General features: G+C 43.2%; 1 protein-coding gene across 12 annotated transcripts in view; it reads left to right on the forward strand.

The window, feature by feature from the left end:
- DENND2B (DENN domain containing 2B) overlaps positions 1 to 22,483 on the forward strand; it is a 151,567-nt gene that overhangs the window by 108,296 nt on the left and 20,788 nt on the right. For 11 of the 12 annotated variants that reach the window (XM_039706907.1, XM_039706913.1, XM_039706906.1 and 8 more), the window contains 9 exons: positions 1,739 to 1,954; positions 4,121 to 4,217; positions 5,156 to 5,200; positions 7,406 to 7,590; positions 8,199 to 8,308; positions 9,839 to 9,908; positions 15,847 to 15,924; positions 18,699 to 18,839; positions 21,697 to 21,845. In XM_039706907.1, coding sequence (XP_039562841.1) covers positions 1,739 to 1,954; positions 4,121 to 4,217; positions 5,156 to 5,200; positions 7,406 to 7,590; positions 8,199 to 8,308; positions 9,839 to 9,908; positions 15,847 to 15,924; positions 18,699 to 18,839; positions 21,697 to 21,845 — 1,091 coding nt within the window. The other variant, XM_039706914.1, reaches the window with a different exon arrangement.

Here is a 22,483-nt window from a genome sequence, read left to right on the forward strand (position 1 = left end):
GTGGAGAGTAGTAATCAGGCAGAGAAAGGAGAAACAGGCACTGCAGTCATGAGGATAACAGAGAAATCTCCCTCACAGTGGGACATGGTGCATAACAACTATTTCAGGCTCTGTGTGTGTTAACAGGAGTTGTGTAGCATCCAGAGGATCCCTGAGGCTGTGTCATTAGGCTGGGAACCATACAGATCCATAGGAAGACACTGACCAGTGTTCTCTTTAACAGAGGGTTACCAAAGAATTTGCAGATGTAAGTGCCTTCTGTAAAGTTTTTCAGTAAATAAGAACTCTCTGGGACCCTTTGCAGCAGGGCTGGCTTTGCTCTGGTACCTTCTTTTTGAAATGCTGCTGGGAGTGCCCTGACAGGAGTCAGTCCTGCCATAATTGCACTGTCATTGTGCTGATATTTAACACGAAGAGACACTAGGAGTGGGTGAGCTTTGGGCCTGGGTAATTCTCCAATGACCAGAAATAGAAAAGTCTGAATTTCCTCAAGAATGGTAGCTTTGGCAATGGTTTATCACCCAGTTTTTCCATCATAGCAACAAAGCTGGGTTAGCAACATGACTTTTCAGTCATGGATGATGATAAACAAGATGGAAGAGATCAGAAGGTCAGCAAGCTTCCAACAATCATCTCCAAAAAGAATTCCTTTCAATAAAGGAGAGACTGTGCTCAGTTTTCCTGGTGTGCTAACTTGTGGTATGCAGAGATCTCAGAAACACTGGTGGTGTGCTCACTTTGTCTTTTCTTTTCCCGCTGATTCTTTTCGGAATTTGAAATTTGAGTTTTTGAAGTCATCAGGTATGAAAGGAATGTTTGATGATGACATTGTATTTGTGATGCAACCCCTCTCCACAGAAACACCTGTGCTTAATCCCAGGTGGGATGGCACTGCAATCTGTCAGCCAATAAATGGGACATTTATTGCTGCAGGTTTATAGCTTGTAACAGAGCTGATAGAATGTTAATAAATGCCAAATGACAGATGCTTGACACAATAATACTTTTTCCTGGATGTGCTTGGGAACCTTCTTTACAGTGTTTGTGTTTGAGAGGAGAAGGCAGGGACCTGGAGCTGGGCAGAGCTGCTCCTAGAACTGCTCCAAAAGACCTTCAGTTTTTTAAAGACAGATGTTATCAGGTTAATCCTTCAGTGAGATTTTCCCTTTGCTCTGTAGTGATAACAGTTTTGTGTTTTAAAGGGAATTTTTTGGGAATGTAGGGAGTGTTGTAACTGCATCTCTGCTCATTGTCAGGTCTTAAAACTTCTTAATACCATGAAAATAGAACAAGCTTGATTTTTCTATTTTATTTTTATTGAATAAAATAGCATGAATTTGCTATTTTAGTTATTACTTTTGCACTGAATTAACATTACAATGAACTGTGTAATTACTCATTATTTTCACTGCTGCAAGTCAGAGGAATGGACCAGGCCTGTTGGGTCAGTGCTCTGCTGTCAGCCAAGCCTTCAAGTTAGATTTTAGGGATGTGACGGGATGTGGGTGCATGGAAATGTAGCAGGTCAGAAATGGTCTTGTTTGTTTCCTTTGAACTTTAAAGTCTTGGAGGTTGACCCCTTCCCTTCACTGTGACCTTGACACGCATCCTGCGAGTGGTGGCTCCCCTGGCACGGTGTCCCCGTGCAGCCACCACTCTGTCACAGGTGGCAGAGTGACACCAGGTGCCCCAGGCATTGCCCACAGGGGAGGAGCTCAAGCTGTCCTTGTCCCTGCAGCTGCCCTCGAAGGCCAGCAGCCACTCCCTGCGCGTGGGGAACTGGTCCGAGAGGAAGAGCCACCGCCTGCCGCGGCTGCCCAAGCGGCACAGCCACGATGACATGCTGCTGCTGGCCCAGCTGGGCATCCCCTCGTCCCCCTCCAGCCTCACCGAGGACAGCCTGAGCACCGCCAGCGAGCTGCTGTCCACGCGGCGTGCCAGGAGGATCCCGAAGGTACCGGGGTGGGGTCAGCCCTTGTGCTGAGGAGAGGTCACCTGGCTGCAAGCTGGGGGATTTCTGGGCACCTGCTGAGTCTTATCTTCTCTGTGCCAGGGTCGGGATTAAGTGCTCCAGGTTGTATTTCTTGTTGGGACTCGGATGTTTATTAGTTCTTATCTGTAGCACAGTCTCACAGAGCGTGAGTTCTACAGCACTTCACTCTAACAAACTAAAAAGGGAGCCCCATCTCTCTCTCTACAAGGCTTTTAAAGGATAAACTATCCTTATTCAAGGATAAACTAACTTTTTAAGGATAAACTATAAACTTTCCTATTATTTTTACTTTTAACCCAATTACCAACCACCCATGGCCTGCCATGAGGACTTTTTTATCCAATTACACAAAACCACCCAAACCCATGAGGAAGAAGGTAAAGAAGGACCAGCCACTGCCCTAAAACCTCCATTTTGCTTTACATATATCTTCTAAAACCTTAAACTCTTTAAGTTTTCCACCATGTGATATTGCACACTTCTATTCAAACTACACACCCATAATCCCAGTTCTGTCATTCAATTTTGGAACCTTTTTAATGACCTGAGGTCAAGTGCAGCGTTCTCTTGGGGGTCAGTGCCTGTCAGCACAGAAAGTCTAAAATTCTCAGTAACCAGGTTCCAACAGCCAGCCTTTAGCCATCACTGAAAGCTCTTTTTGTACCCTAAAGGAGCATGTAGATCAAAATTACTTCCCTAGAAGTAATAACTTCCAAATTTTCCAAGATGAGCAAACATCTGATGGCCATCTTCACACAGAACTGACTTTAAGGCAGTTCTGCTTTCCACACTCTTCTTGAAACTCTGTGGACCAGAGCATTGCTGTGTATATAACTTTAAGATTTTGAATCGGTGATGGCCCAGCAATTATTATTTATAATATGCAGTAACATCTGAAGTGGTTTATTTCCCCATCGTTTGTTTTCAGGAAAATAACTAATTGGCCTAATAGATTTCCCTTAATTTACTCACAGCTGACCCCATCCTGTTAACCATGATGTCTTGAAGGATTTGAAGTAAAACTTAATTTTTAATTTTTCAGGGAGTTTTTTGATTCAAAATGGAATGTGAAAAAAACCCCAAGCCACAAGACAACAACCAGAAAACCAACAATACAATAGCAACAGAGAGGGGGAGAACTGCCAGTGTGCTTCATTTTGGCTTGTGAACAAAGTTGATTTTTACTGTGTATTCAGCTCTTTCCTGTTCTTATTAAAGAGCATGTTTTAAAGTACATGGCTATAAATACTGTGACTAGAGGGAGATTTTTATGTTTCTGTGAATTTGTTGGAAATTCTGTTTAAGGAGGAAATTAATCCGACATCCTTAATATTTACTGTATTTTTACTTTATTGGAATATATTGTTATACTTCACCAGTGGGCACACATTTCTGGAGGAAATCACAGGGTTATTTACAGAGTAACTTATTACCTGATTTTGAGTAAAACTTGGAAAATTTGGCTGTTAATTTTGTACCCTTTTTTATTTTTTTAATTGAAGGGGCAGATATTCTCCTAAATGGAAATTCTGATTTCAGCATATGAATGTTCACAATTTTATTGCAAATCTTGTGATAATTTCTGTTTTCTTACTACTTTACCTTTCAGGATCATGTATTCCTGAAGAATATAATTTTTTAAATTGAGATAGTTATTGGAGGGAAAACCTAAAAAAGGTTTTGTTTCAATCTGTGCTCTGTTACTGCCCTTCTGCTGTGTCTATGGTGAATTGCATCCTTTCTCTCAGTTTATTTCTCTCTGGAAGCTGAGATGAAACAGCTTTTGCAAACTGTATTATAGTTCTATGAAGAAATCTTCTGTGAAATTAAATACGCTATTCCTGACTTATAAAACATCATGAAGATTAATTACTACATATTTGTGACTCTCCCAAAGTTATAATATTCTGTTTAATGTTGAATTCTTAGTAATCCCAGCCTCTTGCTGAAGACAATAAACACAAGTCATCTCATTAATATTTCCCATCATCTCAGATATTTTTGGGGCAGACAGTTATTATCTGCATTAGCTGATCTATCATCCATGTTTTGTTTGAATACATTAATAAAAGTCTCCTGGCAGAAAAATGTTTGGTCTTCCTGATTCCTCATTTTCTTATTTTGCAGCTTGTCCAAAGAATCAATTCCATCTACAGTGCAAAAAGAGGGAAAAAACGACTGAAGAAACTTTCTATGTCCAGTATTGAGACAGCTTCCCTACGAGGTATGGTGCAAGTGTCAGGGTTCAGTGAATCCATTTGGATCCTACAGCATTAATCAATTTCCTTCTTTCCTCCACATCTACCCTGGACTCTACTTAGTTTAGAACTTTTTTCTGTGAACAATAATAATTTTCTCTCTGTAAGAGGAGAAATGGGGATGAACTAAAAATAAATAAGGTTCTCAGTATTGTGTATCCTGTTAATCCCATGGTCAGCTGGATTTACCCAGCTTCTCCTTTAGTCCATATTTACTGTAAGTTTTGACCAAAATTCACTGTTTTGACCCTGGAGTTCTTGCATGCTTTTTCCTGGCACTCACAGTGTGTAACTCACCCTGTGCTTCAGACTGCTTCTGGAAAAACAGGAGCCAAAAAGGAAATTCAGGCCCTGTTTGTAGTAAAGGTACAACAGGGTTTTAATCAAGAACCCCTCAGTAACACATCTTGTCATAAGATTACTTTTGCCTGTTAACTCTAACTCATTTTGGTGAGTTCTGGTGATTGAGAATGTTGTCCACGTAGACAAAACTCATAAAGCTTACGTTGACTTAAGTGCTGCATGACCTTTATTAAAAAAAAATAAAATTGAAACTTGAAAACAAGAAGGGAAAGGGTTAAGACCTATTTTCCAAATGTCACTTTTGCAGCTCAGCATAGATGGGGATTCAGTACAAACAGTTGCTGTAATGGAGAATGAATTTTGCCCTTTCATCAAAATGAAGTTCTTACTCTCAAGCAATATTGAAACTGAATCCAAGGAAAACACAATCCAAGGAGTCATTCAAACTGTTTATTTCAAGATATTTTAAGACTGAGGAGAAGTGCATGTGTGTATCACAAGACTCAGAGATGTGAGATAGGATTTTTCCCAGTTGCAGGACAGTGAACTGAGTTTGTTTGCTCTGGTTTTGCATTAACTAATGCCTCTGTGTCCTCTGCAGATGAGAACAGCGAGAGTGAGAGTGACTCAGATGACAGGTTTAAAGGTAAGGGATCAGCCTTCAGTGACTTCTCATTAGACCCTGTCAATGTATGTTCTTCTGCTGCTGCACATTGCTCCTGTCCATGGCCTATATTCTCTACAGTTTCCTAACTCCATTACTGCAAAGCTCCCAAAGTTCCAACACAGGAGTATGAACGTGAAAAGCAAGGACAAAATGGGCTGTGAAGATCTAACAAGGATTTGGCAACTGTGTCATTTAATGAAGAACAGGACCTTTGATAGATTGGCTTTGTCAGCCACTTCAGAGATGCTGATCTATTCCAGACTGACTACTGGGTGCAGGCTTAGAGGGATGGGATTGGATAAAGATGCTCCTTTCTTACTCATATGCTGTTTTCGGTGTTTACTGCTCACTGCTGTTGGAGGCAAGGATCTGGGTCTGATCCAGCATTGTGGTTCTTAGACTCTTTTATAAGTCTGCAGTCTCCAAATTGTAGAAATTCCTTTATCAGCACCTGCACAAACTCTGCCTGAGCCAGGCCACTAAATTAGTCTCTCCTTTTCCTAAGTCCTGGTACAGAAAGAGGCCTATAAAAAAGTTGAAGACAGCAGCAACAGATGTCATTACTAAAAACCCATCATGTTGTTAGTAGGTGAGGAGTAAAAAAGACAAGGGTGTGGAGCTGTTATAAAATATGGGGCAATCATCCATGTCTACCTACTGCAGATGACACCTGCTTGCTGTACATGCAACAAAACTTTCTGGAAAACATTGTCTTAGGGAAACAGATTTGTGTCAGATAGCTGGTGCTAAGACCATCCAAAACAGGCTGTATGCAATGTTGTACAGTGATGTGGGGAAAATGACTCCTTGCTCCTTTGTCTACCTGTACCAACCCAAAAGCACTTGTGGTTCTGTTTCTCTTTGTGTCAGAAAATAGAAGGGTTGCTTGTTCTTGCAGGCCATGAAAGAAGATAGACAGGGCCTGGCCCCTTCTTATTACTGGGAGGATATTCTGATCTGCCTGGAAACTGGGAGGCTTTTCCCCCACTGTTGTGGAACAGAGGATCTTCATTCTGATGTCTCTCTAGCCCACTGCTCCTGAGTGACTTGGTGTTTACATTGATGCTCTAAGGGCACCCTGAGCTGAAGCTCCCCTGTGATGTATAGCATGACAGGACTCACTGGGTGCCCATCTGCTGGGGTGGCCTCTTTGGTTTCCCCCCAGCAAACGTGAAGCAGTGGCCTGCAGTGTGGGGCTGCCTCTAGGCAGGAGCAGGCAGGTTGTTCTGGGGATTAACTTCCCCAGTTGTGCAGTCACATCGAGACCCAAGTGCTTTATCAAAATAATTGTTAACTTTTTTGTTGAACCAGATGTGTGAGGGCTGGTCATCAAGGGCTTTCCCTAAGTGCTTATGGCACCTTATTTCCCTGTCACAAGGGCCAGTCAGCCTTGGGAAGCTGTGGGCAGTGGCAGTGAGTAGAGCCTGAAGGGTTTGAGGTGTGCTGCTAACAGTTCCTTTGCCATTGCCCAGAGATCCTTGCATGAAGAGCTGGGAAGAGCATGCAGGGAGCTGCTTTTGATGAGCTGGTTTTGGGTTTTTTAGTGTAACAGAACTGGTAATGAGTGATGTTAATGACCAGTTCTCCATAGGTGTCAAGCAGCAAGTCACTGGGTCAAGGTACATCTTTGCCTTCATGAATGGCCATGAATCTAAGATCATCCCCCAACTGAATTAGCCCTAACAAAGCAACCCACAGCAGGCAATTGGCACATCTTCCCTTTCCTCCCTGTTCCTCTTCCCTGGAATTTATTCCATGGTCTGCCTTATGCGGTTTGTAACAAAAAGCTGTGCGTGTAGGGACAGGGCACAGAACTGTTTGTCACCAGACCTCAGATGTGTCACCCTGGAGGCCCCAGTGCATTTGCACAACCACATAAGGGTTTATAATCCAGTCTTATGTGTGAAGAAAAGCCAGACCTTTGCCAGGATAGCAGTTATGAACTGCAAATCATTTCAGTGACTGAGTGTTGCATAACTTGGAGAGAGTTTTGATTTATGGGTGCAATTAGTGAGACTACAGGTTTGCTAACTAAAAAGTTTGGTTTTGAAAGGAGAACATGCTTGGAATAATACTCTGGCAAATTGAAAGTGCTTTGTGAATGGCTGTGGCTTACACAAAAACATTACAGTCTCAGGTAATGATCTGTGTCTTTTTTTATTTCCTTTTCTTTGTAAATGCCAGCTCACACCCAGCGCCTGGTGCACATCCAGTCAATGCTGAAGAGGGCTCCAAGCTATCGCACCCTGGAACTGGAGCTGATTGAGTGGCAGGAGCGGGAGTTATTTGAGTATTTTGTGGTAGTGTCCCTGAAAAAGAAGCCCTCTAAAAACACTTACCTGCCAGAAGTGACATACCAGTTTCCCAAGGTAAAAGAAAAATTCCTGTGTACAGCTCATTCTAAGATCAGTAAGGTGAATAAACGGAAAAATGAATAGAAATCCAGTTCTTAAATGGAGCTTTCAGAATTGTTCCAAAGCAATCTGTTACAAAGCAAAGGGCATAGAGAAGGTAACTGAAAGCTTTCCCTGTTTTCAAATTTATCTTTTTCAGAGCTGGAGAATTTGGCCTGGTGGTGGATGCTTTAAACACTGTTTAAATTCAGTTTCTAAATATTTCACTTTTAACTCATTTTGGCTATTATTAGGATTTGTTCCAAAACTCACTGAAGTCAATGGAAAGACTTTTGCTGATCTCTGGCATTTCTCTTGTGCTCTTGTAGCAGAAAGGTATTTGAATAAGGGCTGTGTTTTAAGTGGCCATTGTACAACAAGGGAGTTTCAGACAGTTGAAAAACTGTAAAACCCCAGCAGTGATTATTTCTTTTGTACAAGCACCTATAAGCCTGTCCTGGAGTCGTGCCTCTCTCTGCCAAGCACAACTACAGGACAATCAGATGTGCCCTGGCTCTCAGAGCTGCTCAGTGACCCTGAAGGGACACCCAGGGGCTGACTGAGCCTCTCTGTTCTCCCTGCAGCTGGAGAGACCAACCAAGCAGATGCGGGAAGCAGAGGAGCGCCTCAAGGCTATCCCACAGTTCTGCTTCCCTGATGCCAAGGACTGGCTCCCCGTCTCTGAGTACAACAGGTGAGTGCTCCAGAGCTGCTCTGCACGATGCAGTGGTGCTGGAATGGTGCTGGAGTGCACTGGAACAGCCTCAGCCTCGTCAGTGCCCAATTAAGGAAGCAGCAGTTTGAGTCTTGGCCACTTTGTGATCAAGCAGCTGTATTTAATTTTTCTTTCTTTTGAAGCTGTGTGTTCTTTTTCTTCCCTATTCTGCCTGCCTCACAGGCCTGTGTGGCTGAGGGGAAGAGGCTTGAAGGTTCCTCTGAGTGCTAAACTCAAAAGAATAAATGGAAGTACTTAAAATAAATCTTAAAAAGGACGGGGCCCTGCCCACCCCCTGCCTTCAGAGTGCTTGTCTAACATTGCAGGTTACCCCTTCATTTGGCTCAAAACATTGCTGTCTGAGAACTTTCTTGGAGCTGTGCTCTCTCTTCCTTCCACTGGAGATGAATGACTGCAGGAGAAGGGCAAGGAAAAGGAAAGCCAGGCTTGCATTTTCTTCTTCCTTCAAAGTGACCTCAAAAAAAATGTATAATTTTTTTTTTCTCTGCATTGATATGTGAGAACTGGTTGATCCAAAGGTGTAGAGTAACAGGATAGGCAGAAGGGATGGAATTCTGGAATGATTTGTGTTGGAAGGGACCTTTAAAGGTCATCCAGTCCAACCTTTTCTGCCACAGGCAGGGACATCTTCAACTTGATCAGAGCTCTGTTGAGCTTGACCTTGAATGCTTCCAGGGACAGGGCATTCACCACCTCTCTGGACACTCTGTCCCAGTGTTTTACTACCCTCACTGTAGAGCATTTCTTCCTTTTATCTAGTCTGAATCTACCCAGTTTTATTTTAAAACCATTAACCCTTGTCCTATTGCTACAGACCCTATTGAAAAGTCTATTCCCATCTTTCTTAGAAGCCCCTTTTATGTATTGAAAGGCCACAATAAAGTCTCCCCAGAGACATCTGTAATTTTGCAAAACCTGGCATTTCAGCACCAGGAAGTGTTTTATATAATAGCATTTAAAACTTGCAAAGCAGTCAGGAATGTTTCACAGCCCATGCACAATTCCACAGACCCATCCCTTTACCTGTGCTGTTGTTTTACTGTAAAACTGTTTTACTGCTCCTTCACAAATGGTGTTTATCCTAGGCAGAGACATAAAATGAGCTGGATTTTGGAAACCTGTGTTGTTTCTGGATTAGAAAATGATTTCTCTACTCTCAGAGAATATCTAAGGTTCTCCCTTTAAGAACAAAGCTCAGTCCAAATACAGGATTGAACTAAAGGTAAAGGACCACTGGAATACTGCCCTCAAAATCTGATTCTCATATTTCTTCTGCAGTCATTGACACTCAGCACCCATCTGTTCTGATGAGACAGCTGGGTTGTCCCTAACTGTACTGCTGCCAGAATTGTTCCACAGAGTACGTCCTAAGGATGAAGACCTTCCAGTGGGTGGCATCTCTCACTTGATGAGTGTCCCTTGCTAAGTGATCTGCCTTGTAGCCATGCTGTAGTTCTGCTATAATCTCTACAATTCACTTTCTCCTAGTGAGACCTTCTCTTTCATGCTGACTGGGGAGGATGGGAGCCGGCGCTTCGGGTACTGCAGGAGGCTCTTGGTGAGTACATCATCCTCATTTCAGAGGGCAGAATTCTCTTGAAAAGGATCTCAAACCTACAGTTTGAACTGAAAGTGTCTCTCATGGTTTTGAAAGGAAGCAGGGTTTTCTCACTCTGAAATTTGGAAATGTAAGGAGATCAAGTTGGAATAAGAATTTGTAATGGCCATTTCAATCAGATAGATCCCAAGGTTTGTAGCAAATTCCTGAGAATGTGGAAAGTTTTTTGTGTGGGCACTTAATAAATTCTTTATGTTACATACTTTCAAGCACAATCAGAAATACTACAACCCTGGAAACAAAGGCAAATCTGGTATTTCTAAACATTTGTGAGTAGTGTTTATCTCTTAGGCAGCTGCTTACATCTCAAGTGACTCTGCCAGCACTGTCATCAGTCTGCAGCTCAGAGTCATGCAACAGGCTGGTGCCAGCAGTGGGAAGTCTGGTTTTTCACACAGTTTTCAGTCTCCATGACCAGGGGTGGTCAATAGGTGAGGTGGGGAGTCTACAAACAGTGTTGTCTCATCACCTGGAAAATCCCTGGACACTTGATAAACTGAGAGCACAGCAGTGTATGTATCGAGGGGGAGGAGTCTGCTCAGAGGCTTGCAGAGTGTGTTAAGGGAGGTGGAGCACAATGCAAAGAGGGATTCTGGTGTCCATCCTGCACACCTGATGGGATGGCAGCAGAGCAGAACGCACTTGGTTGTCCCTGCACTGGCCTTGCACCTCTTGGATAGGTTTGGAGCTGTTTGTGAGTGACTGGGTGGGGAGCCATGGCTCTTCTCCTGTTCCATGGCTGTTGCCCACACTGGGTTGGGGAGCTTATATGGATATTGGATGCTGCAGGAGTCTTTGGCTGACTGTGTGCCAAATGAATGTCCACAGCAGTTTGTAAATAGGTCCCCCTTCTCTAAGAGTAAGTCACACTGGCACTTTCCCCTCCCTGCCCTTTCTGGCATGATTTCCCACCTTTTCAGGCAGGGAACACCTGCCTTCAGTAGTTTCCAGCAGAGCAGCTCCCTGTCACTGGCACAGCTCCTCTGTCCTGCACTGCTGGTTCTGCCTGACCCTGCTCTTCCCCTGCTCTGTGTCCGTGGCAGAGCCCCTGGCGTGCAGACTGCAGATGCTCTCTCTGGGAGGTTTTGCTGTGTGTGGTTCCTCTATTTGTAAGAAGTTTCATTAAGCTAACATAACAGAAAGCTTGTTTATCAGTTCTGAGGGTGGTGTTTGCCATAGGTAGCATCACAGGGACTCTGTATTAAACAGTGTGTCACAGTGGGCCACAACAAGGCTGATGTGTGGGCAGGAAATGTCACTGAAGGCTTGTGCTGCAGTAAATCTAGGGCTGGTCAGGGGGTTACTCAGGGATGAGCAAGGAAAGCACCTAGAATTCATCCTTGCTGCTGTAAATAAGCACAACAAGGTATAGAGCAGCAGTACAAATCTTTTTTTTTTTAATGAGTTGTCATTTAAAAGGATAATAAGGTCTTATTTGGGAAAAAAAAATAACAAAACTTCAGAAAATGCTGGTTAAAATAAAATTATGGACTGTTTTCACTCTACCAGGTAAAGGTGGTTTGAGACTTTTATCTTTCTGAGAATGTCAGTACATTTGTAATCATGCACAGAGCTTGCCTCTGTGAAATGCCAAATGGTTGATCCTGGACCATGCTGAGACTGAAATAACCAGTGACAATAAAAGAGATTTATACACAGGAATGTTTAATCAGTTTTTCAATGAAACATTAACAGAGACTTTTTTTACTCATTTAAAGCTCAGTGAAATTCACCCTAAATTAAGGACAACATAAAAATAGAACACTGACTTTCAGCTGGTGCAAAAGATGGCTGAGTATATTAGGAAATACCAGGAACAGAATTAAATCAATAGTGCATGTTTTTAGATAATGGTGTTTTGAGACAGCATTGGAGATTTTTATTCTCCACTGGATAAGGCAAAACTCAATCAAATAACAAAAAGAAAAAGGGAAAATAAGTAGTGCTTTGCTAAATCTGTCTAATAATTATAAAGCCAGTTATAAAGCAGATCTGCTGCTGCCACCTTGGGTGATCACTTAATTCAGGCTAACCTGGATTCCAAACCCTGGCACAGAGAAGCTGACACATCCCATCCTACTGGTACAAGGAGAGGAAGGAGTGATGCCAGTGCACTTCACCAGCTGTGCCCTTTGTGGGGCAAATCCAGCTATGCCCTTCTGAGAGCCAGACTGGGTTATAGAAAGAGACGGGATTTTGGAAGCTGCAGAGATCTTCTTTTATTTGGGTGCTGCAGCCTTCTCCTGTCCTGCTGGGGGAAATGTGAAATCTGGGTATTTACCTGAAATGCCTTTCCATAGGGTTTGGAAGTCTAACAATTTCATGTCTTCTGCAAAGGTTGGTGCATGGTGGGAGAGCCTCACTAGTGTGTGTCATGAAAGCCCCCTAAAATTCTTATAAACTGCTTCACTTTAAGCCAAGCCAACTGCTGTGAGGCTAATTCCTTAGAAAATGTTCCTCGGCTGTCCTGGTGGGGGATGTTCTTGTAATACCCAGCAAGAGGTGTCTCACACCTTCTGGTGCATTTGGCAGCCTCATTGGCAAAAGCTCCATGGCTGGCTGATCCTGTCAGGGTGGCTGGCTGCTCTTCTGCAGGGTCTGCTGTGCAGATTCCTGCATTTAGGAAACAATTGTGTTTTGTCAGCCTTGCTCTCCTTTAGCGTGTTGTGATATGAACAAACTGTTCCACTTTTTTTCTTTCAGATCTCAGATTCTTCCAGACCTTTTCTGGGGTCTGTGTGCCAAAACTACCTCAAGGGATACAGTGACAATTATGTTTTGTTTGTTCTACAAATCCTGTACAGTATCCCCTTTAAATGTATTTATATTGTTTTGTTTCATTTTGGAACAGGATTACAATGGAATGTAACCTATTGTCCCACAGCAGACAATCTGCATTTCCATAGATAGCATGAAATTTTCCAGTTACATCTTGATACCTCCAAGGCAATTCTGCAACAGCTTTTCTAGTGAGTGCACGTGTCAGCAGCAGAGATGATTTGGGCACCCTTGCAAGGGGCTGTTTCATCCTATGCCTTCCTTCCCTCTCACATAAAATTTGATCCCCCACCACTTTTCTAGGCTAAGACAAGCCAGCCCCAGGAGTCCATGGAGGAGCAGATGGCTGAATGTGAAGTGTGTACCTGAAAACACAGAAAGCACTTGCTAGGTGGGACTAACCTGACGTCCTGCATTTGCTGGGGGCAGGAGAATGGCATTCATTACAGTGTGAAAACAACTTTTGTGGGATGCAGACTGTTTATGGAGCTGCAAAAACTCATTGGAAAAAGCTTTTTCTTCTTGCTCCCTTCCATCCTACCCTTGCCAAAGCAGTTTGACAGCCCTGTGTACATGGAGTGCTTTGCCACCCAAAGTTCATGTTTTACAGAACAAGAAGTCTTTAAGAAATGCTTTTTGATTTACAACACCCACAGTTTTCTCATGGTCAGAATTTGGATTGGCCCTAACAAGGAATCAAGAGCCTCCATAGAAACTGATTTTAGCTTCCCAGTGTTGGAATTGTTCTGATTCCTGGCACCACTGAGGAATATCTCTGTTTCTGGATATACTGGCTAGTGCATGTGCTTTGCAAAGGCCGCTTTCCTCACACAGCTCAGTGCTATGGCAGACTGGGAGGACATCTCTGAAGGCTCCATGGAATCCAAGCACATGGACAGGGAGATGAGATTTGAAAGAGAAAAATGGCAGGCTTAGTTTTTGGAGCAAAAGCCTCTTGTTTTTCCTCCAAAGATTTTGGAGTGGGCTTTAGTCAGTAATATTCAGATTAAACTCACTATAAAAAAGATTGTCCTGAGCCACGTGTGGACCAGCCCAGATGCAGAGCTTGGCTTCTCCACCTCAGCCAAGTTCTTGTCAGTTTATGTTCATAATTTTAGACAACTGTCTTGTTATCATCAAAACTCATTAGGCGTTTTCATTATGTGATACTGGACTAAGGCTGAAAATATCCTGGGCTCCACAAAAACAAATTGAAAGGAAGTCAAGCCCAAAACATCATCCCCTCCATCTCTTCTTTCAGGAGCAGTGCAAGGCAGAGTCATTCGGGTGCCTCCCAGCTGGGCTACTTCAGCATTTTGCCATCCTGATCTGGAACTTTTCTTTGTGTGCAGGAGTGAGTCTTGGATGGACAGCATGACTCCAAGACTGTGCAACCACCTTGCAGAGCACAGCCTGCCACGTGGGAGAGCTCCCTTTTGGGAAGAGAGGAGGTTACACTGGTCCTGATGGGCAGACCCCAGTGTCCCCTGGTGACCAGGGAGGAGTCCAGGCAGGAGTGTCATGTCCCATAGGATGGTCTTGCCCAGGGAAGAAGCAAACTAAAGCACAGTGGGTGTTTCAGATCAGTCTAAAGTGAGGTGTAAACTGATGGCTGACAGGGGAGGTTATGTGAAGGGTTGCCACTGCTGTAAATTTGAGAAGTTCTGCCCCTCAGAATGGCTCTGCTCAAGGCTTTTGCTTGTTGCTCTTACAGCTGATGTGTGTGCATCTGTGAGGCTGTGCTGTTTGCAGGAAAAGGTCTCTGGAATAACAAAAAAGGATGTCCTGCACAGTGAGAGCAGGGAGGGAAGAATCACAGCTCCCACAGACATGTATGAGCCTTTCAGATTGCTATTTCAAATTGCTATTTGAAAGCAATGACATTTCATAAAGGAGAAACTTGGAGTAAGTGCTAAGCAGTTATTGTTTCTGGTCTTATAGATGACCCAGGAATGTGATGTTTTTACTGGCACTCAGTGAGACAGCTCTTGGTTGGGAGCTGTCCAAGGCTCCTGGCATGGCTTCGGCATTCCTGCAGATTTGACACAATGATTTTAACCAAAATCCCACATGCTTGATATAATCACTCAGTGCCTTTAGAAAGGATTTTATACCTAATATGGACAAAAAAGGGCTCTGCTTTTTCAGAGATGTGACGTGTAGTGAGCAGGTTTGGATCCAGAAATAGACTCATCTGTATTCACTTAGCTTTGGTATTTTTTTTGTGGTCTTTATTATAACAGGCAGGCACCTGCTGATTGTCCAAGTCTACAGTGCAATATTCAGGTTTAAAAAGCACAGCTAGCCCTCAGTTTCTCTTGATTGTCCTCTCTGTGGCATGTGAATTTCAAACACTCCGTGGGGAAGTTCAGTACCAGTAGAGTCCAACAAGAGACAAAGTGGAATAGGAAGGGTAGCAGAGTCCAGTATACTGAGGAAGTACCATTTGCTTCTCCAGGATAAATCTTTTATACGATGGTTATAGAGGATGGTCTTCACAGTTTCTCTTGGGGAGTGGGTAAGAGGGATGTGTATTATTGATTCATACTTGCCACAGTTTAAATTACGTGAGTTTCATGTTTATCAAGAGTTGGTCTGAGGAAGCTAATGGTTTACTCATGCAGCCTGCCTTTGTTTAGGTTGTGAGCTCCCTTTCTGTAGGTTGAGCTCTCTTTGAGCACCATGGAGCGAGGGGTGGGGACCTGAAGCCATCGTGGCCTCCCTTGGTGTTGCAGTTCTCCTGCAGCACACAGCCCCAGGGTGGCCCCACTCCTTGTGCTGCAGCAGGGGCAGGGGACAGAGATAGCAGAGGCATGAGTTACAGCCCTGGTTCCCTGTGCCTTTATGGCTGCAAGCTGGAGCCAGGCTGGGATGCAGCTCCAACAGGCTGTGATTTCCAAAGGGGAGAAGCTCTATCTGCGCCTTTTGGTTTCCTGCCTCATGGAAGAAATATGATGCTTTTCCAAGAGCAGCTATTTGTTGGAGAAGCAAATAGTGAGAGATGTCACATGATGGCCAACTGTGTGGTCAGGGAGAGAAGTGTATTTCCTCATGGCTCCACATGGATGTGTAATTCCCATCTCCTCTTTGCTGTTATCAGCCCAATGGAAAAGGCCCACGCCTACCTGAAGTTTACTGTGTCATCAGCCGCCTGGGGTGCTTTGACTTGTTTTCTAAGGTAAGGAGATATTTTTTAATATTGCTTTTTAATTTGGTTGTTTACTGACACACATCTGCAGTGATGAACCAGGCTGGAAGAATTCCTTCCTTTGATGGGAGATAACTATTTTACAGTTGCTATTTTGGATATTCTATCCCTATTATTTGGTTCATCAAAGAATGTCTTATTACTTCTGTGACTGAGGCAGAAATTGATTCAGAAAACATCTGGGTGTCTGTATCATCTGGCTGACCAAAATTTTTTCCATTGTTTTCTACAGCCGTTCTGTGCTGAGCTGTAATTCTTGGCATCCATAGTTTGGATGATGGGCCAGTACCACTTTTGCTCCAACACCCTGTGGAATGATGAGGTTGAGAAAAAAGATTTGATATGTGAATTCTATGCACTTAAAACTAGGGACACTTTTTTTTTTTCACCCTAGAGTCCAGAATAAAGCACAGATGATCTTTTGATTTGCCCAGTTTTAATTGATGGTGTTTTAATTTGCCAGAGATTTTCACTTCAGGTATGGGAAATCTCTCAAAACTTTTACAGATTTTACCTGCTAATTTTCATAGGAATAAAGTGGAAAAGAGCATGTAAATCATTGATGTTAGATAAAATCATAGCATTTCTATTGTTCATATGATCTAATATTCATACAGAATATTATCTTTAAAGTAGGTTTCAAGTTTTTCTAGATAAAATTTTGACAAGTTTTATCAACAACTTCATACAAGCCTTGTGTGAAGAACAACAGTTGGGTTGCAAATAGTTTATTGCAATTTTGCTTCTGATGTCTTTCATAAAGCTCTGAAATCAAGGATTTATAACAGTGCCTCTTAGATGTAAGATGTATCTAAACACAGATATCTGTGAGTGAAATGGAATGCATTGTTCTGGGAGGATCACCCAGCTCACCACCAGGATCACTCGTGGTGTGGACAGAACTCATGAGGCTCTTTGTTTGCTATTATGTTTTTATCTCATTTTGATAGTGCTCTATTTTACAAAGAAGATTTGGGAGAAGAAAAAATAAAATAAGTATCTTCCTTACAACCAAGTATCACTGCAGCTGAGGTATAAGGTCAGACAGCTGGCCCTCAATAGAATGAACAGCTGTCTCTACCTTACACTGTGAATGATGAAAGACCGTGGGATATTAAATCTTGGATATTATTTATGACAAAAGCAAAAAGATTCCTCTGTTTCTGTTTAAAATGTTTCTCTTCCTTTTTCTGATAAATTTCATTAACTTTGTCTTCCACAAAGCCTTTCCTGCTCACTCACTGTTGCAATACCTATTGCTGAGACAGACTTGAGAACCACAGATATTTTAACTTCCAGCCAGTTCATTTGGTCATGGTTTCAACAGATGTTTCTGACCATTTTATCTCTTGGGATCTCTGTTCAACTTTTATTTGGTTTAAATGCTCCTTTTATTTGCGTTGTGAAGGTCTTTGGAGCCAGGCATATGACACACACATGACCCCAAGTCCAGCAACAAAATCATCAAACGGCCAATCCTGTGGCTGCAGGAACACAACTGAGTGCTGGCAGTGTGCAGGAGCAGCAAGGGACCTGGGGCACAGCCCTGCTTCACTGCTGCGTCCCACTGGTTTTGTTTGCTAAGGATGGCTGTGCTGCACATTACATCAAGAGTGAAATCCATGGCCTCATTTATGGTTTTCTGCCACTTCCAAGGACTGGAATGCAAGTTATGTACACAGGGCCAAGCTTTGCTTTAGTTAGGCCTTCATTATGTCACAGAGAGGAAGGGGAAACTATGCACCAGTGAATGCCTCTGCTGGCATTTGGTGTCACCAGCTCTCCTTACAGGTCACCAGCTTGTGCTTAAGTGTCCTTTAATGTTCTGCTTCAGTGAAAATCATTTCCAAGAGAAACAAGAGAAAATGCCTGGCTCAGACCCACTAATTCTTGTATGGCCTTTTGCTCTGGAGTGGTGGTTAAAGGATCACCATTGCAGGTCAAACCACTAACTGCTTTGAACCTTGCTTTCTGTCTTCTTTGCTTTATCATCTATATGCTCAGTCTAATGTGGGAAAGCTTAGCTGTGATCTAATTTATGTTGCCCCGTGTGACCAAAGAGAGAAGAACACAATAGTCTCCTCTGTCTTTAAGAAGTTCCATCTGCTTATTTGAAGACTAGTTTACTTGCTGTTTCATCAAGAGAAAATGACCTTAATGCAGGCACCAGTATGAAGAGCTGGGTGTGCCTGAGGGGCAGCTCATGGTCTCCAGCTCAGCACAGACTCTGATCTGACAGCCACTGCTGTGACCCTTTCAGGGGCTCTGTCCTCCTACCATAGTGGCAGCATTGCTTTCTGACTTTTTCCTGCCCTCTCACTTGAAATGGAAGAGATGTTCAGTGCAGAAGACAGTTTTTCCTTCATATAAATTTCAAGATGTACTGAGATGTACCTGGGCTGTGATCATGGGATTTGTCTTCATCTTTCTCTCCTTCAGCTCACCCTGTTGTTCAGGCATAATCCCAACAATATATACATCCCTCTAGTCATGTTGAATCTCCTTCCTCTTTTCCAGACTTGTTAATTCTTCCTTGCCTCTGTGTTAATAACATTCACAAACAGGTTTCATTTTGTAACAAAAAACCCCACGGATTGATGGTAATGAAGAAATACATGACAGAGGAGACATAAACTTAGATCTGCCATGTGTTTCAGCACACGTGGGTCAAAGGATGCTTCAAAAGTCTATGTGATGCTGACATATTCTGTCTCTCTCTCACTTATGTCTTACTAATGGACCAGATCCTGGATGAGGTTGAAAGGAGAAGGGGAATATCTGCGGCCCTGGTTTATCCATTTATGAGAAGTCTGATGGAATCTCCTTTTCCTGCACCTGGAAAGACAATCAAAGTCAAAACCTTCCTGCCTGGAGCTGGAAATGAGGTAAAAAGCAACTGCAAACATTAAAAGTCAAAGCCTTACCCTTTACCTCTCCAGTGTCAAAACAGCAAAAGAAAAGCAGGAGACAAACAGATCCTGCAGGGCTGTGGGGTGGCAAACCCTCAAAATAAGCAGAGCATGAGCTGCACCGCTGTGGACATGCTAATGCTAGTTCCCATTGATGATTAAAAGCCAATTTATGCCAATTTATGGTTATGTACTTATTATTTTATGTTTCTTAATAAGTTGTGTGTAAGAAAAGCAGCCAGCACAAATGTCCCAGTGTGCCTGGCCTAGTGCAGCTCAGAGACTGCAGCATTGCTGGGCTTTATCACAGTGATAATAGGCAAGGGGGAGTTTCCCATGCTCTCTGTACCTGAGCACTTCAGCAGCTGCTTGTTATTTCAAACCTTGTTACTGCTGGTCCTGGCCATGGTAGGAGCAGCATTTAAATGGCTCTCTTTGGTAATAAATACCTTTTAACTGGCTCTCAAAGGAAAGTATGTAATGTAAAACTCTTTTTTTTTTGTGTGTGCACACATATAATAGATGCCATTTCTTTTTATTCCTGACTCAAGTAGCTAGAAGTCTATAATTAGACAACATGTGCTTTATTGGAAAATGACAGTATTGATTAAAAGGCTTTTTCAGCTTGGGGCTGGCTAGCCATTTACGGTGTCAAATTCTGTTCTCTGCATGCCCTTACGTGAAAATAGAGTAGCTCCACTCAGATGGTCAAGCATATACAGGGGATTCATTACTGAAGATAGAAACAGAATTTGTCCCATTTAGTGAAAGCAGAGAGAAAAAACTCCCCTTTAGGGTTATTTCACCCTCCTTATGGTTTTTTTGCAGTGCCTTTGTTATTTTTGCATTAAATAGTATTTTCTCTATGAATGTAATGCCACTGACTTCAATGGAGTGGGCCTGTAATGTATGGCATTTCCTTGTATAAGTGACTTGCAAGACATTTTAAAGTCACCTGCATTTTCTTCTGGAGAGGCAGCATCTGAAAGGGTGATTGGCATAGCAGGGAAAAGAGCTGACAATGCTTTTTCTGTGTGAATGTGACTGGGAGCCATGATCTGCAACCTCTCTATCCTCTGCTCAAGCTTCTGAACTCTCCCAGAGAAAAATATTGAGATAATTCCAACAAACAAACAACTCTCTTCTGGCTGAGCTTTGCTCTCTGTTGTGCTAGTACAAACTCGTTATTTAAATGGAATGCACTGGCTTAATTAGGAACAGAATCTTATCCGTCCATTGTGGCTCCTCTTGCCTAAACAAAGATGGTGATTAATTGGGAAGCAGACAGTGTATTTCTTTGTGATGAGCAGACTGAGGCAGCAGGCTTTGCCAGGCAGCAGAAAACATCCCTGGTATTTGTAGAAGCTGCCATAACTTGCATTGCATCCTACCCTGCAGCAAGATTTTCGTGTTGGCAGGTTTGCAGTAGAATCAGCCCCTCCTGCTTTGGCACATACACTTGATTTGAGCTTGCAATCCCCGTGCTAAGGAATGGAAGTGGGCACCTCTGCTGATTGTGAGGAGGTTAGCCAGCATTTCCAAGGAGCCATTCCTGCTACAGTCACTCCACAGTTTGTTTCTTACTGCTGTTTGGGGCAGCAGCTGAATGAGGGTGTCAATGCATCATACTGTTTCTGTATTTCAGGCTTAAAAAAATCAAATTTATTTGATTTGGTACATACTGTTCTAAGAGTAGTTTTCTTTTTACAGTTGTGTATTAGTGATCACAAACAATATCACAACCAAACTGATAAGAACTTATTTTGTTTACAGTATCCTGTGATCTTGAGCATATCCTTAAAACAGTGTTTGTGAGGATTCTGTAAGGGCTGATCCAGTTAAAACCTGATCCAGTCTGCTTGTGGAATGTGGTGTCACGTGCATGAAAACATAAAAGTAGTCTAAAGCAATAAAGTGATGGTGATTTTTGGACATATGGAAAGAAGGTGCATGCATGTTCCTGTTAATATATATTCAGAGATTTTAACATGGTTTCAAGTTGGTCAACTTCTTCTCTTTCCCTTCTGTTTCCTCAAATTCCTCAATAGTCCATCATTTGCTGTCTTGTGCTTCATATTTTTCTCCTTCTGTACTCTCTTCTTCACGTTATTTTTCCCTCTTCTTTTTTCTGTCCTCTGCCTTCAAGTTCCACATCTGAACATGTCAATTGCAGAGTAAAAGGAAGATATAATAAAGGAATCAAGGAAAAGGCATTTGAGAAAAGGAAGGAGGGGGCCAGAGGTCATGGATGAAGTATGAAAATTAGACTGTAAAGGGATGTCACAACTCACCATCTAAGACCTTGTCCTGACTCCCCAGTTAAGTATATATATGTACATATCTTTATGTGAAAAGAGAAAGGTTTTAAACATTCTCTAGTGAATTACACATTACAGGAGAGTGGAAATGAAGTAAATTGGGTTCAAGGTCTTTCTGGCTTTTTTAGTTGAGTTCCAGGCTCCTATCTAGATGTTAATATGAATTGTTAGTCAAGCTTAGAACCCAATTTACCTTGACTTTATGGCTGTTTCAACCCTGTAAGCTTCCATCTCCAGCGTTTGATTGTTACTTGCTTCACACTCTCGACTCAGCCAAGCTTTACATCTCTTACAGAATGTTTGGAAGGGGGAGTTACGCTTCCCTTGGAGATGTCGGCAGACAGTCATCACACACAGCTGTATTCTGGGAAGAGTGGCATGACAGGAGTTGTGCAATGTGCCATTGTTTTTGTGTGCCTGCGCACGAGGGGCTGGGTCACCGCGCGTCCCCTCAGGCGGCCGGGCTGGCTCCGCGCCCCGGCGCTGCTGACCCCGCTGCTCTTGGCTGTGTGCAGGTCATCGAGCTGCGGCGGCCCATGGACTCCCGCCTGGAGCACGTGGACTTCGAGTGCCTCTTCCGGTGCCTGAGCGTGCGGCAGATCATCCGCATCTTCGCCTCCCTCCTGCTCGAGCGCCGCGTCATCTTCGTGGCGGACAAGCTCAGGTGAGCGGTGCCGGCACCTGAAGCACACGTGCAGGACGGTGCTATCTCTAGGTGGAAAAGAGATTCTGTACCGAACGGTTTTCAGATGTCAGGATCCTCTCACTGGAGGATTTAAAGGTCTTTTTGCATCCATGGATGTTCTGTCTTTCCCACCTGTAAAATGGTGATGCAACTTCTCACCTTCTTCACAGTCAGCAAATGTTTGCACAGCATTTTGACACCGTGTAGTGCCAGCAATGTTTCTGTCAGGTATTGGACACAGATACTCATGAAGAGTGGTAGAGGTTGTCACTGAAGTGGTTCACCTTGTGCTCATGCAGCGCAGGCAGGCAGGGAAGTGGGGTGCTGAGAGCTCCCATGATTTGCTCTGTGCAATACTGAGACTTTATTTTGGGGCTGTTTCAATTCCTGCTCTACCAAACCCATCCAGTGTGAGTGTTAAACTGCTATCACAGCGCTTCCCAACTATTTAGGATATTTTTCCTGGTGCTCATGTGACCTGAAAACATTTCCTTTTGGAAGCTCCATCTTGGGCTCCTTGCTAGAACCTCTGAACACGCCTTTTGCTTCCCTGCCCTTTGATTGCAATCTCCCCTCCTTGTTCCTCCCCTCCTTTGTTCCTCTTGAACTCAGCCCAA

Source organism: Passer montanus, unplaced genomic scaffold (genome assembly GCF_014805655.1).
Source record: "Passer montanus isolate IOZ18808 unplaced genomic scaffold, ASM1480565v1 scaffold2, whole genome shotgun sequence".
Lineage (NCBI taxonomy): Eukaryota > Metazoa > Chordata > Aves > Passeriformes > Passeridae > Passer > Passer montanus.